The 17,531-nt window shown below is 38.7% G+C and overlaps 1 protein-coding gene across 1 annotated transcript in view; it reads left to right on the top strand.

Annotated features, from left to right (window-relative positions):
• The window catches only part of LOC150075035 (tensin-2-like), a 737,845-nt gene that overhangs the window by 516,573 nt on the left and 203,741 nt on the right, over positions 1-17,531 (top strand). Inside the window, exon 19 of the mRNA XM_090389056.1 lies at positions 1,496-2,006. Coding sequence (XP_090245182.1) covers positions 1,496-2,006 — 511 coding nt within the window. The remainder of the gene's footprint in view (positions 1-1,495; positions 2,007-17,531) is intronic.

The raw sequence follows: 17,531 nt of genomic DNA, 5'->3' as shown, positions 1-17,531 counted from the left end.
TTTTTTTTTTTTGGAAGAATATAAGCAATTTTGAAAGATGATATCGTTGCATTTGAAGACTTATCAATATGCTTAGTGAAAAGTGACTGTTAAATCGAAATATCAGATTTTAATGCACGAACTTTGTCTTTCCTTGTAGCAGAGTTATGTGGATAGGCTGTGTCAGAGGTTTTATGATTCACTTTAAATGCCTCTCAGTGTTATGCTACTGCCATAGAATTACGACACTATAAACAAACACACTTTCCATTACACATGATAAATCACAATTGTTCTTTCCATTCACTGTTGAAATTATATGATTTTACCATTTGTCTTTTTCCACTCATGTTAAGTTACTCTTTGTGGGTCCACCTAAAAATAAACATATAATATAAAATATTACCGAGGAATTATATACTTTTGATTTTATTTTAACATATAAAATTATTAAATTTTGACACAAGTGCCAAATTAAACACAAAATAAATCTCTTCCACTACCCACATATACACTTGTATCCAAAAAGGACTGAGAAACTATAAGCACTCTCACCAATGGTCTTGTTTCAACAAAAATCTTAGTAGAACTGCTCAAAAAGGATACTTTCCTTTTCAGGCTGTTTTGAAAAATTCTTAGAAAAACAATATATATATATATATATATATATATATAGTATGTGAAGAAGATTTTTGTTTAATCCTATTGAATCTATGGTATACACGAGAAGTGAATTCAATGAAAAGAATAAGAAATGTAGCGATATATGTTAGGATGAAGTGACCAATAAGATATATGAAAAAGGTACTGATAGTTGGAAAAAACTTAAAATAAGAAATGAAAAGTGCTTCCTTGAAACATTGTTGTTATTCTATAAAACTTCTACATCTAGAGAGTAAAGGTCATCTTGCTTTGACCTTTTCATGAAGACAAAGCAAAGACTCAACCGTAATCTTTTCTCATTAACAGCAGGTTTCTTCCAGTCCACATCCTTTTACTTTTAGGCCACTTTCCTGTGACCATACTGTACTAATGGTACTCTTAAATTTGATACACTACACTACTTTCTACAATGATGCATATGAAGATTTAAACTGCCAAACTGAGATATTTACGTCACAAAATCACTGGATTTACTGGGTTCTCTTTGGACTTCCTAACTTCGGGACCGGGAAGATTCGGTTAGAAAACCCAAGGAAATTGGAATAAAGAAAACTGAAAAAAATTAACACAATTGGAAAAGCCCCAAAGAACACATTTTACAACCTCTTTGCCTATTACATTTGGAAGGCCATTGCTGCAAGACATAAATATAACATCCTGTCCTAGTGTACCCCAGGTTAGCGGTGACCCAACACATCTATGGGGTGATCGCTCCGATTTTTCACGCGGTCAAGTGAAACCCTTCGGTGGGCACATTGGTGCCCACAGGCATACGATTGGCAATCTCTGATGGAAGCAATACATTATACATTTATTATAAATGTTTTAAAAGTTACTAATTTTTACTTTTCAGAGTTGGAAAGCCACCACCCATCGTCTCTTCCAAAAGATGAGCAAGTTCAACTGGATGAATTGCTTGATGGAATGTTACGTGAAATACAGTCGATTCCAGATGCACCCGTTACGTCAGCTCATGTTTTCTCCACACCTGTGACACCGGTTTCCACAGTTCCAAGAACTTTCTCTAATATAACAAAAACAACTTCTACAGAGTTTAATTTTCCAAGGAATTTCAGCGATAGTTGTAATCAGCCAACTGGTGTAATAAGTGTAAATGGAAATAGACAAATAATAACACCATCAGGACTGTATGTAAAGCCAGTATCCACAAGTGTTCCTAGCTCGGTTTTTGAAGAAGAAGAAGAAGACGATGATGAAGATAAACCTTACCATGCCCGTAAAACTTGTGCCCCTTTTACTTATGGCATAGAACCTGATAGTCCTGTAATTCAGAGAAGAAGAGTTATGTCTGACCCTCATTATATTCAAGAGGTTCATATATCCCCATACTGTGATATTAACAGGTAAGCTGGAGTTAAAACTTGTCGCTCACTGTTTTATCTTAATAGAAATGACTATTCATAATAAATTCAGTCTGAGAATGCCTGTTCACCTTTGGTGTTAACCAATGTATTTCAGTTGTTGACTTGGCAGACAGTTTATTAGAGAACACTTTCTTTACAAGGAAATAGAACATGTATATGATAACACATATTGTGATAATATATATTTGAAAATATTCAGTTTCTAATACAGTATAAGTAGCTGTGTTTTCTAGGCTAACTGTAGATGTCTCTGGCAGTAGTTTACTAAATTTTCAGTGATGAATTGGAAAAGCAACATAAACCAACCAGTTCTGAACATAAAATGATGGTATAGTCGTGGAGGTTTAATGTCATTATCACACCAGTAACATGTTACACTGTGTGAAGTGCAGTATTAATCAATGATTACTTGTGTGTAGAAGTAGTCATGTGTGGCTATGACAGAATGTCAAACATCATGTGTTGAATATTTATTGTTAATTTTTTACCATTGATTGACTGCCGTATGGTCTCTAAAAATAAAATATCATTTTCATTTTATTGGTTGTAATTTTAAAACAAAAATAATTTTAAAACACAAGTGGATATTTTGGCAAGTTTTATACCAAATTTGGAAAACTATAGTTATTGCCTGGAAGTAAATATTTCTTGTTTAATTTTTTTTTAGCTGGTTGGGGATACTCTAATCTTTGTAAAAGTGAAATATATTTTCAAATATAGAAATTTTCGAAATGAAAATTTAAAAATAACTCTCACAAGAAATTTGTAATGCACATTCATATGAATATTTTTCACCCAATTTCTCCCCCCAGAAATTATGAAATAGTATAGAATTAGCATTGCAAGTATAAAGTTGTGTGTTCATAACTTCTCTAGTTATTTTTTTTTTTTTTTTGTAAAATCATCCCATTTTATTTAAAAAATTCATCAGGCACTCACAGAACTTCTTTTGAAGGCTGATTTATAACATAAACAAATTAATAATAATCTGTCTGTTCTTTAATAACATGTGAGCAGGAGATTCATGTTTCTTTAAATGTTGGTGGATACTTGTCACATAATAATAATAAACAGTTAATATCGTGTGACAGTATTAGGACTAACTAAAACCAGTTTGTTTTTATTGTGACAGCAGGTAAAAACAGATTGTATTTGCTGTTTTTACTTTTTCTTGACATAAGGTAATGTTGAGAAAAAGGCTATTAAAAAGTGAGGGCTGAATTTGAAAGTGTCTAAAATTCTGTGAAAGCATTTTAGAAGAGAGGTTCATATTGAGAATCCTGTAATCATCAGTTCAGCCCTAAACAGATCATGCAAGGCTCATGGGGTAAAATTTTTTTTCAGCATCCTATGCATGTCAAGAGAAGGGACTATTTTTTTTTTTATAATGGAGTACACGTTTATAAAAATATGTAAGAATATTTGCAGATGCTATTAAGATAGTATTAGGTGGTTCTGAAAAGTGCTGATTTGGGTTAGGGAGTACACAGAATATTAGCTAAATGGCAGCTGAAAGGCAGATTCTGTATAGATTCCATTGGGACATACAATCATCTGCAAAGTGGAGGGGCTGACAAGGACTGCTGAAGTTCCTAATGGAACTAGCAATAAATGGGCTGTGGGCACTTGTAGTATAGAGCAAGCTGGTGCAAGTGCACTCAACCACCTTTGGATGTCGAAATAATAAACAAATTTTAATATTCTCATTAATTCATTGAAACATTAAAACAATATAAATTCTACAAAAAAAAAAAAAAAAAAAATGAAATATTAATTCAAATAATTTATCAAAACAAGAAAAAAATTAAAATAACTCTTGCAAAACCAGGGGCTCACATCTGGTGAGTATGGGCTTGGAACACCCAGGGTTCTGTGCTGGATATCATCATTCTTTTCTTTCTTGGTGATTCCTTTCCACTTCTGACTCATTAGCATTAGTTGAGGCATATGATGCAAGAAAGCAAGCTTATAGATCATCAGCCAAAAAAAAAAAAAAGAAGAACCCTTCCGATTTCACCCATTCAGTCACTCCAAATGTTTGTCTAGTTCAGACTTAAATTTATTTAAGATATCAACTTCCACAACAACAACAGATTAGCATTAGTAGAGGCATACAATGCAAGAAAGCAAGTTTATGCAACATCAGACAAAAAAAAAAAAAAACAAAAATAACAAAAAAAAACCGTCCATTCATTCCAAATGCCTGTCCAGCTCAGCCTTAAATTTAATTAGTCTATCAACTTCCATAACAAAAGATGGAAGTCTCTTCCACTAATCAACCACCCGCTGGCGAAAGGCACACTTCTACGCATCCTTTCTACAACTGCCTTTCCTCAATTTGAATCTATGCCCCCTCAGGTTCTTAATGTGAGCAAGAGGAAGAATCCCATCAGCATTCAGCTTGCTCAGCCCATTCAAGGCCTTATACACCTCAATGAGATCACTTTGCGGGTACCTACTCTCCAGGCACTGCAGTTTACAGGACTTAAGCCATTCTTGGTAAGAGTACCCCTTTGTTCCCCTCACCAATCTTGTTGCCCTTCTTTGTACTCATTCTAACAACTTTCTCTATAGATAATGTAAAATGAGGCCGCCAGACCTGTAAACAGTACTCTAGGTGTGGCCTGACCATTGCCTTGTACAACTGGATAATCACCTCCCTGTCCCTGCTAGCAAAATTCCTATATATATCATTGACAAGACTCCATGACCTGTCCTGGCAGCCCATCTGCACTGCTCAACAAACTTCATATTTGACTGCACGATTACCCCCAGGTCTTTTTTACTTTCCACTTCCCTGAGTGTAGTACCGCACAGTTGGTATGTTTCTCTTGAGTTATTGCTGCCCATATGCAGTTCTTTGCATTTGTCAATGTTAAACTTCAGTTCCCACTTCTCAGCCCATTTGCCCGACTTGTCTAGATCCAGTTGGAGTAGCATACTGTCTTTACTGTCGTTAACAACCCTGCCAACTTTGTATCATCTGCAGACTTGGACATTAAACCTTATATACCTCCATCAATAGCATTCATAAATATACAAAACAACAATGGGCCCAGCACCAAAATCTTGGGGAACTCCACTAATAACTTTTGTCCACGAAGAGCAGTGTCCATTGATTACCATTCTCTGTCGTCTCCCACTCAACCATTCCTTTATCCATTGTAGCAACTTACCCTTAATGCCATACCTCTCAAATTTCTACAGCAGTCTTCCATGTGCAACAGTATCAAAAGCTTTCCTGAAATCCAAGTATAGGATATCAAAATTATTTTTGACATTCAGTTCCTTTGTGACCAAATCATAGTATCCAATCAAATTGGTCAGACAAGACCTCCCTTTAAAAAATCCATGCTGTGTCTTGGCTATTACTGAAGTCTTGTCTAGATGATCCTGCAATGCTTCTTTAACCAGTGACTCCATTATTTTTCTTGGAACACAAGTTATATTATCAGGTCTATAGTTACTTGTGTCACCTTTTGAACCCCCTTTATGAATTGGTGATACATTTGCACTCCTCCCGTCCATGGGGACCTCCCCTGAATCCAAGGAAAATCTCATAATTATGGCTAAGGGTTTGCTTACTTCCTTTCTGCCTCCTTTAATATAACTGGATAGATCCCGTCCACCCAGGTGCTTTTCGTATGTTTAACTTCAACAATTTCTCCTCCACTTTGCTCTCAGTTATTACAAAATCACTTAGTCCCCTGTTAGAGTTGGATAAAGTTCTGGTACTCCCCTCATTGAATAACTCCTCATGTGTGAATGAGGCACTGGCAAGAGACACTGGTTTTGCCCTTTTCCAGCCTGTGTTTTCTTGTTATTGATTATTGACTAATTATTGAATAATTATTATTGACTAATTGTTATCTTGTCTTCTATTGATAACACATTATGGTTTATTTTGCATGTAGCAAAAGAAACCGCAATTATAAAAAATAAACTGCATCTTCTAATTTCTTATCACTAGCTTTTTTCATAGTTTACCTTTTTTTAAAGAGCCATGTTCATTGTCTGACTTTGAAGTAAACTTCAAAATTTTTTCTGCTCTTTTTCTGCTCTTTATGTCAGATATCGTTGCTTTACCAATGTTAAAAATCTTAGCAAGAGATACACTGGTATTGCTCTTTTCTAATCTTTTAATCACCTCACACTGCATTGGCTCGCAGTAGACCTATAGAAAGCTAACTTCGACGCTCACAACAGACAACGGTACAACACACAATGATGCAACAAGGTTATGGAAGACTGTCCTGGGTCCACACAGTAGTTAAATCAAACATTTTATTTTAATGCTATACTGCATATATCTTCAAATAAATAATTGGAATTGAATGCATTAAGTGACAGGAGTGATATTTCAGCATAACAACCAGTGCATTAAAAGTAGATAATGTAAATTTTGTTTTTTGGGGGTTGGTGGTTCAGATAATCAACATTATATACTCTAGTTTTTTTTTTTTTTTCACCACCCTTCAAAATATATTGCCCATGGCATGGCCGTGGGCAGTGTTAGAGTTAATAAAAGCACAAACAAGTGCATGTATACTTTGCTTCTAGATTAATACTAAGATCATACTAAATATCCATTGCCAAAATGATTAATTGTGACCTCCTCTGATCCAGTGTTTTTATCACAATATAAACAGATGTTTTTTTTTTCTTTAATTTGATTGCCCGAAGTCATTAAATACTGATATTGTAGGAATATTAGATATGCTGTGCCACTGTGATATAGGGAATACAGAATTTGAATATGGTGAGTACAATGTGTAGAGAGAGAAATTGACAGGAAAGGGAGGAGTCATACTTTTTTGGTTAAGAAGAAAAATAGATTCTAAAACATTATAAAATCATTAGATAGAAGTTGCCAGTGTAATATTATATATAGGCAATCTGTTGTAACATTACAAAAATGAAAGCAAGAACATGTTATCATCCATATGATGCTGATGAGTATAATGAACAACTACACAGAAAAAATAGTCATTTAAATGAGTGAGAATTGTGTGATCAACAAAATGCATTATTAACAGGGTTTTCTCTTGGACAATGACTGATGTTTGCATTACCATCCTTATTCACTGAACACGAAAAAGATGGAGAGACATCAATTCAGTTCACAAACTGACTGACATTGAGTTTAGAAGGTGCAAATGTCACAGAGCTGGATAAGAAATTTGTTGAAAGACCTTAATATATACATTTTCTTGCCATGTATGTTGGATGATAAAGTCATTGTTAAAGAAGATAGGCCGACCGGGCTAGCCGAGTGGGTAAAGTACCTGCCCGGCAACCCAAAGGTCGCGGATCCGATTCCCGCCTCGGGCTTGGATCAAAGTACTGCAAAAACCTTGGGAGGTGCAATATGGCCACAGAAGCTGATGCGCCAACAACTACCAAAAAAAAAAAAAAAAAGTTAAAGAAGATATAATGATAGATAGGACAATTGAGAAAGCTAAGGAAATTAAAGTATCAAAAGTAGACTGTGCTCCATTAAGGAATCCTTCCAGATCAGAGCAAAATGCATTTCATGATGATAGTGTACTCAATAAGCAGCTGCTTGAAACTTCCAAACAGTCTGCTGCAAATGGATTTGCTCATGCCCAACAACAAATTCCACTTAATCAATATACTGGAAGACAATACAGACAAGCAAATAACATTAGAAGTGACAAGAAAAATGGACTAATTTTTTATAAATACAGACAGCTAGGCAACTTTGTGAGAAATTTTCCCTGGGATTGCATGTCAGACAGAGTGGGAACAGCACCTTGGGCCTACGTTTGTTGGACAACCCTTAACTATATATCCACCTGTTTGGATTTGAGTGGTAATCCAAACACATTTAATTTTAGGGTGTTCTGCAGAAGTTAGATTTAGCATTAGCATTAGCATTAGTAGAGGCATATGATGCAAGAAAGCAAGCTTATTCAGCATCAGCCAAAAAAAAAAAAAAAAAAAAACCCTCTCCCATTTCACCCCTCCGTTCGTTCGAAATACCTGTCCAGTTGAGCTTTAAATTTGTTTAGGCTATCAACTTCAACAACAAGTGATGGAAGTTGGTTCCACCAACCAACCACCCGCTGGCCAAAGGCAAATTTCCGCACATCTATCCGACATCCGTCCTTCCTCAATTTGAATTTATGCCCTCTGAGGTGATTATTCTGAGAAAGATGAAGAATCCCATTGGCAGTGAGCATGCTCAAACCATTCAAAGCCTTATACACCTCTATCAGATCACCTCGCCGGTGCCTAGTCTCCACACTCTGTAATTTGCAAAACTTAAGCCTTTCTTCGTAAGAGCAACCCTTTGTTCCATTTACTAATCTTGTTGCCCTTCTCTGTACCCATTCCAGCAGCTCTACATCCTTCTTGAAATGAGGCCTCCAGACCTGTATACAGTACTCAAGATGTGGCCTAACCATTGCCTTATACAAGGGAATAATCACCTCCTTATCCCTGCTAGAAAAATTCCTGTATATCATTGACAAGACACCATGAGCTACTCTTGCAGCTTGTCTGCACTGCTCAGAGAACTTCATATCTGCCTGCACAATTACCCCCAGGTCCTTTTCATTCTCCACCACTGTCAGTGTAGTACCGCAGAGTTGATACATTGCTCTGGGGTTACTGTTACCCATATGTAGTACTTTACATTTGTCAATGTTAAACTTCATTTGCCACCTCTCAGCCCATCTGTTCAACCTTTCCAGATCCTGTTGCAGCAGCATAGCATCAGTAGTGTTCTTAACGACCCTGCCAACCTTTGTATCATCTGCAAACTTAGACATTAAACTTGATATCCCATCATCAATATCATTCATAAACACCGTAAACAACAATGGACCCAACACTGAACCTTGAGGAACTCCACTAATAACATTAGTCCACGTTGAGCAGTGTCCATTGATTACCACTCTCTGTCTTCTGCCACTCAACCATCCCCTTATCCATAGCAGCAATTTGCCTCCAATGCCACACTGCTCCAATTTGTGCAGCAGTCTTCCATGTGCAACAGTATCAAAAGCCTTTCTAAGATCCAAATATATAATATCAAAGTTATTCCCTGCATCCAGTTCTTTTGTGACTACATCATAGTATCCAATCAAATTGGTCAGGCAAGACCTGCCCTTAACAAACCCATGCTGCGTCTGAGCTATAACTGAATTCTTGTCTAGATGATCCTGCAGTGCTTCTTTAACCAGTGCCTCCATTAATTTACCTGGAACAGAAGTTAAACTAACAGGTCTATAATTACTTGTGTCAGCCTTTGATCCTCCTTTGTGAATTGGGGTTACATTTGCACATCTCCAGTCTATGGGTACCTCCCCTGAGTCCAAAGAAGCTCTCATAATTATGGCTAGGGGTTTGCATACTTCCTTTGCTGCCTCCTTTAATATAACTGGATAGATCCCATCCACCCCAGGTGCCTTTTTTATGTTTATCCTCAACAATCTCTCCTCCACTTTCCTCTCAGTTATTACAAAATCATCCAGCTCACTGCCAATGTTTACTTTACCTACATCATTCTCCTTCCTGAATAACTCCTCATGCGTGAATGTAGATGCAAAGTACTCGTTTAGATTGTTAGCCACCTGAGCAGAATCCTCAACTGTTGAACCATCAATATCCAGTGGACCAATCTGATTCATCCCTTTCCTTCTCGAGTTCAAGTATGTAAAGAACTCCTTTCTGTTTTTCTTTGCATCCTTTGCCAAGGATTTTTCATAGTCTGCCTTTGCCTGCCTAATCTCCTTTGTGACTTGGTTACAGACCAACTTATATCTATCATAGGCTTCCATGTCACCCATTAATTTGTATGTATCCCATGCATTTTTCTTCTCTGCCACATGTCTCATTAATCCATCTGACAACCATTTAAGCCTAAACCTTGAACAATATTTCTTAGTTGGTATGTAAAGCCTGGTAGCCACCAAGATTAGTTCCTTGAATGCTTCCCATTTTGAGTTTGCTGTTGGTAACATCATCAGTTGGTCCCACTGTATACAATTTAAATACTGTCTCAGTCTATCGTAGTCGCCTTTACGAAAGCAATAACCCTTCCCTTTACCTCTGATGGTAGTTACCTCCTTGAGTAAATCCCACTTCAACACACTGTGATCACTGCCACCTAGTGGTTCATTTATCTGCAGGTTCTTAATGCATGAAGAATCACTACTGATAATCAGATCAAGAGTATTGCTCCCTCTTGTTGCCTCACGAACATGCTGATGTAGATCTGCAATAAGGCCTCTGAGGTTGGGATAATCCATACTACCAATTTTAAACACACCACCAACCGTTTATGACTGATTGAATAAAATAAAATAAAATAAAATGATAGAAAAGACTGTAAAATAATATTTACAAAAAACTTTTAATAATTTACAAAAAACTAAACTATAACAAAAGTTAAATAAGTTAAAATGCATTAAAATATAAATATAAAAGGTATTTAAGGATGTGTCATTTAAGTCTCACTATTACTGAGGAAGGAGGAAGACACCTCCGAAAGCTCTAGTGTTTTTTATCGTCTTTTTATCGCTTTTATATTTATATTTTAATGCATTTTAACTTATTTAACTTTTGTTATAGTTTAGTTTTTTGTAAATTATTAAAAGTTTTTTGTAAATATTATTTTACAGTCTTTTCTATCATTTTATTTTATTTTATTTTATTCAATCAGTCATAAACGGTTGGTGGTGTGTTTAAAATTGGTAGTATGCTGATGTAGAAAACAATCATCCAATAAATCCACAAAAGCCTTGCTAGTGTGCGAGTGACCAATCCACAAATTCCAGTCAATATCTGGGAAATTAAAATCCCCCATTATAAGACTCTCTGATTTACTGGCCAACTCTATTTCCCTGTACAATATATTATTATACTCATCAGAGTCATTAGGCCTATAGCACACTCCTCTCAATTTTGATTTCCCTATGCTTATGTCACACCAAACTGACTCGACACTGCCCTGTCCATCGATGTCAACTGGCTTCACTTCCTTTGACTTTATGTGTTTCTTAATTAATAGCATAACCCCTCCTCCCCTCCTGTCCTGTCTATCCTTTCTATATACATTGTATTCCCCAAATTCCAGTTCCGCATTACTTATATCTGTGTGACACCACATCTCTGATATCCCAACAATATCTGCCTTTGATGTTTTGAGCAATACCTCAAATTCATCAAATTTATTTACCAAACTCCTAGCATTGGTGTACACGCAGGTATACATGCACCTGTTTCTATTCTTAGCTACCCTAACACAACCCATGTGTTTACTTGTAACGCAATGACTACCAGCAGTCTCTGAAATATCCTGCATCTTGTTTTTCAGACTTCTGCTCATTTGAATAGAAGCAGTGCAAGAATCACTTCCACCTCTGCCAGTGGCTACTGTTAATCTATTAGTCCTTGTATCCCCCCCAACTAGCAGTTTTCCGACCCACCTAACACTGCCTCGACAGCATCAGCAAAAATTCTTGCACCCTTTCTATTTAAGTGTATCCCATCCCTGTAGAAGCAATCTCTCCTGTTAACAAGTACAGTCCAGGCTGAAAAAAATTCTACCCCTTGAGCCTTGCACAATCCCTCCAGGGCCGAATTGATCGACAAGGCTCTCATCATATACTCCCTCCTATCGTGTCTGGGCAGAATTGCAGACACTTTCAAGTTCAACCCTAATTCACGGCTTTTTTTCAACAGTGACCTGTACTTGCTAAGTAATTCCGCTGGTCTCCTACTCTTAATATCATTAGTGCCAACGTGTACAACTATATCACCTTTTGTGCCCTTAAAAGATGATATCCGCTCTACAACGTCATCAACCTTTGCCCCTGGCAGACATACCCTGGTCCTATTCCACCTATCCTTTATACAAAGCATGTTCCCCGTTTCCCTGACAATAGAGTCACCAACAACTACTAGTTCCTGTGGGACCAGCGCATTCTGCCTAGGGGGCTGCCCCTGTGTTGCCTGATGACCAAGTGCAAGCTCTGGCGTTGATGTGGGCAGCTGAGAGCTTGATGGGCCCCTCAATTTATTTCCTTCGAGGGCATCCACCCTGTCCTTCAAGGTCTCATAAAGGCCCATAACAACGCTGAGTTGTCGCCTGATTTCCTTGCACTCCTTACATCGTGCACACACAAAGCCATCCCCCTTGGCAGTATCATGTCCCGTACCCGACTGCTCCGCAAACATCAAGCAAACAGTGCATTTTAATAGACTGTGATTCAGAGGGCAACTGCCCCCCTCAGTTCTCCCCTGAACCACAGCACTCCCATTAGCTTGAGCCTTTTGCTTTGCTCCTCTGGTCAGAGTCATGATTCCAATTTAATTCAATAAAATTTAAAACAAAAATTAAATCCTTAAGTTATATCCCAAAACAGTTATGTTATATATATATATATATATATATATATATAAAATATATATATATATATATATATATATATATTCGATTTATGTTCGGTCTATACTGGTTTATATTTGGTTTAGATTTAAATTACTTAGCATATATTGATCATCACAGAAACAGAGAACTTCTTGTTGTTTTTTGCCTTCATTCTGGGTGGTTGGCCCCAGTTGAAGTCATCTAGATTGTCGGTAAAAAGCGATAATAATAATTTTTTTTTTTTTTTTTTTTTTTTTTTGTGTTTTTTTGCGTTTTCTTAAGTCCTTGATGGTATTCTTATTATTGGATTGATTTACTTTTTCTAATGATATTCTATAGACATTGTGGGTGTATTGCATGATTGCTTGCAACTGCATTAACCCATAAATATTAGTTATTGTCTTTTAACTTTCTTGCTTTGCTTTATTTCTTGCTTTCCTTTTATCACTAATATAACTATTAATATATATATATATATATATATATATATATATTTTTTTTTTTTTTTTCGGTATCTAGTGTTCCCTTTATACAACTTCCGTATCACGTGTACCACTATAGTTATGTATTAATTATTTGTTACGATTAAGTCGTTATATATATTTATAGAGTTAAAAATACAATTTAATTGACAATAAAGTTTATCAAGATTAATAGATTTACTGATTAATTGACAATATTATATTATGCAGTATACTACACTAAGCTTATGCTATCGTGTAAAAATGGTGGGAATTCACGAACGGTATTTCTACGGACTCGTAAGTATTGATTAGCTTCGAAATCTCGCTATCTCAATTTAGAATAAACTAAGGATCCTGACTAGGTCTATAATCTACTTATAGAAGATAATTTGATATAACAATTGGTTAATAAATCGACTAAATTTGGTTCGACTACGCCGAAAAGGACAATTAACATTGGCGAATGGAATGTTCGAACGGGGCACCACGTTGGACAAAAGGAAATCATTGCCCAAGAACTACTTAGGTGCAAGATATCAATCGCGGCATTATCCGAATTAAGGCTCACCGGGTCTGGAACAATGATCATCCAACCACCAGCACCTAACGAAGCAGTTATGCTATTCTACTCTGGTGGTGAGAAACGAGAAGCAGGAGTGGGCTTTATGGTCGATGCTCAGGCCACCAGTAGTGTGATCGCTTTCCAACCAATATCGGACCGCCTGGCAGTCCTTACTGTCAAGGGCACCATCAAGACCCATATTATCTCCGCCTATGCGCCAACTGAGACTAGCCTGGACCCGACCAAGAATGACTTCTACAACCAGCTCCAACATACCCTGGATTCAATTCCACAGACAGAAGTGATCATCCTCGCAGGGGACTTTAATGCCCACATTGGCATGGACAGATCTGGTTGGGAAACAACAATGGGCAAGTTTGGCCATGGGAAGATCAATGACAACGGACTACGTTTGTTGTCCTTTGCCGCATCTAACAACCTGATCATTGGAAACAGCCATTTCCAGCACCCTCAAAAACATCAACTTACATGGCGAAATCCATCTGGCAAGGACTCAGCAATCCTGGACTACATTTTGATCAATGCCAAATTTCGCTCATCACTCATGGACGTTCGTGCCATGAGGGGACCTGATTGTGGATCTGATCACTACCTCATCCGGGCTAAGGTGCATCTCAAATTACGGCATGCAAAAAGATCATCTCGGTCAGCCAAGCTGGACTGGAGGCAGCTAATGAATGCTGCCAATAAACAGGCATATCAGATCGCCCTATCCAACCGCTTCGAGATGCTGGCCGTGCCCGAGGATATAAATGAAGAAGAAAAGCAGATCTCTGATGCCATCCTGGAATGTGCCAAGCCCCTATGTCCACCTGCCCGACGTCGAACGCAACCATGGATATCAGACGAGTGCCTCGACCTCGTGGACAAACGGAAACAGGCAAAGTTGGTCGACTTTGAACGGTACCGGCAGCTAAACCGAGAAGTCCGACAAAGAATGACAGCAGAAAGAGAAGCATACTGGAACCAAGTGGCAGACGATCTTGAAGTGGCGGCATCCAAGAACGAGTACCGCACTCTATACCGCACCCTCAGATGTCTGAGTGGAAAGACCAAATTGACTAATGACAACATCAAGAATGCTGATGGGACCTTCGTGCGATCACCATCCGAACGCCTGCAACGGTGGAGTGAATTCTTCAAAGCTTTGTATAATCACGACCCACCTCAGGGACCGCCAGCAACAGCACTCTCGATCGACCCCCCTGAAGTCTCCATGGTCGATGTTGAGCCTACAGTAGAAGAAGTGGAAGCAGCCATACAATCCCTGAAGAATGGCAGGGCACCAGGAGTGGACCAAGTCACCACAGAAGCGATCAAAGCCGGGGGAGATGTACTGCTTCGCCGACTACACTCACTCCTCAAAACCATCTGGTGCACTGAACAAATTCCGCTAACATGGAGGAAAGACATTATCGTACCGATCCACAAGAAAGGTGATAACCGGGACTGCAAGAACTACCGTGGCATCAGTCTCCTTTCCATCATCGGAAAGGTCTTTATGAAGATCATCCAGTCAAGACTGCAAAAACATCGCGAGCAAACCAGTCGAGAAGAACAGGCAGGATTTAGACCCGGGCGAGGATGCTGTGATCAAATCTTTGCCATTCGTCAGCTGATGGAGGAGAGGATCCGGTGTGGACAGCGAACAGTCATTGTTTTCATTGACTTTAAGTCTGCTTTCGACTGTGTCCACCGGCCTGCCTTATGGAAACTACTAGAGGTTGAACATGTACCTCGAAAAGTCATCACACTCCTCCAAACTGCATACAACGGTTTAACCAGCCAGGTGCGCATCCAGAACGATTTATCTGAGGAATTTACCATCCAAACTGGAGTCCGCCAAGGGGATGTAGCCTCCCCGTTGCTTTTCAACATCGTGGTCGACGCCATTATGAGGCAAGCATTCAGAAACAGACAGGGCATACAATATGACAAGGATCACTATGTGACTGACCTGATGTTTGCTGATGATAGTGCTATCCTTGCCGGTAACGACGCTGAAGCCACGGACATCCTCTACGACATTGCCCGTCATTGCCCGGCCATACGGTTTGAAGATCAATGCTGATAAGACAAAGGCCCTGACAACAGATGGGTCGCAAGCCACCATCTATCTCGAAGGCATCCAGATCGAGCAAGTGCAGGACTTTAAATACCTTGGGTCGCTGGTCCAGGAGAAGAAAGTTGCATCCACCATGGAAATCCACAGCAGAATTGGACAGGCGGCCACTGCGTTCGCCTCGCTCAAATGGTGTCTGTGGAAGAGGACCAACATTTCCACAAAGACTAAAATCCGACTCTTCCGGACTTTGATCCTGCCCATTCTTCTTTACGGATCGGAAACATGGATTTGTCTCAAGTTAGATTTGAACAAACTTGAGGTATTCCAAATGCGATGCCTGCGGCAGATCTTGGGCATCTCTCTTCGCGACCGCATCACTAATGATACCATCCGTGCCAGATGCCAACAGCAACCAACCATTGCCGACCAAATCCAGAAGCGAAGGCTTAGATGGTTTGGCCACGTATGTAGAATGGGCACGAATAGAATACCATCCACACTCCTTTGGAGACAACGACCCACCCAATGGAGCATCCAACGGACCGCGCCTAGGAAAACGTGGGCCAAGAAAGTGGAAAATGACTTGAAGAGCCGACGTCTCGACCTTAACCAGGCTAGGACTGACGCCATGGATTGTAAGGTATGGAAGAACATCACAGAGCAAGTCCGAAACCCTGCGGCACCTACAGCAGCATACTGGTTGCGTGGCCAACCGCCTCCCCCAGCTGCCAGCTAAGGACCGAAGAAGAATAAATTTGGTTAAAAGACCTCTCGTTCAATTTGTGACACGTGGATTTGATACTGTTACCGATACTAAGTAATATCTACGAAATCTCTGTCTAAGTTAAACTTTAAACTAAGTATCGTAACTAGGAATATAAAGCTACTCTAGAAAATAAGTTAATATGACAATTTAAACTAATAAAGCAGAAAATAAATCAGGAAAAACTTCTCTGTTTGAAGAGCTTTAAGGAGCAATGGCTGCACAGGCTAACCTCGCACCCAGATTTAAACTCTAGTGTGATCTCTGTTAGTAGAACTCCCAGAATGTAGAGTTTCTTAGTAAGTTGAAGTGAAACAAAGGTAACAAGGTGCCTGTTTTAATGACTCCTGGGGGAACAGGTGTCTTTAATCAGTAATGATCATTTTATCGATATAACAACTAACTCTGTTTGCAAATATAAGATGTTTCCATGCCATGTCACATATAAGATGTTAACATGTTATAGTGGGGTCATGCAGAAGTAATTAATTACTAGCATTTGGCTGAAATTCAGGTGGCATTACCTGACTCATGTAATGCTCAATGTTTTAGTGATTGTGATTGACCAGGAAGTTAGAACTGCCCTCAACTGTGTTTGGTGAAGTTTTCTTGATTAACCTATGCTGTATTGATTGGATGAATCAAAAGGTGGCATAGCTATATCAAAGGCCTAGACAAGTGATTGCTCTTCCTTTTCAGAGCAAAATGCACTCATGACTTTTCAGTCAGATGATGGAGATTGTAGAGAAAATTCCATTTCGAAATCTGTATAAGAGAACCTAGGTGTCTCTGTCTTGCCCCAAATTAGCATTAGCATTAGTAGAGGCATTTGATGCAAGAAAGCAAGCTTATGCAGCATCAGCCAAAAAAAAAAGAAAAAAAAAAAAAAAACCCACTTCCACTTCACCCCTCTGTTCGTTCAAAATACCTGTCCAGCTGAGCCTTAAACTTATTTAGGCTATCAACCTCCACCACAAGGGATGGAAGTCTGTTCCACCAACCAACCAACCACCCGCTGGCTAAAGGCAAATTTCCGCACATCTATCCTACATCTGTCTTTCCTCAATTTGAATTTATGCCCTCTCAGGTGAATTTTCTGAGCTAGAGGAAGAATCTCATCAGCATTGAGCATGCTTAAACCATTCAAGGCTTTATACACCTCTATCAGATCACCTCGCTGGTGCCTAGTCTCCAGACACTGTAATTTGCAAAACTTAAGCCTTTCTTCGT

Source organism: Mastigoproctus giganteus, chromosome 14 (assembly GCF_048544385.1).
Source record: "Mastigoproctus giganteus isolate SK-2022 chromosome 14, ASM4854438v1, whole genome shotgun sequence".
NCBI lineage: Eukaryota > Metazoa > Arthropoda > Arachnida > Uropygi > Thelyphonidae > Mastigoproctus > Mastigoproctus giganteus.
Note: the sequence above shows the minus strand (reverse complement) of the source record. Positions and strands in the feature narration are given on the sequence as shown.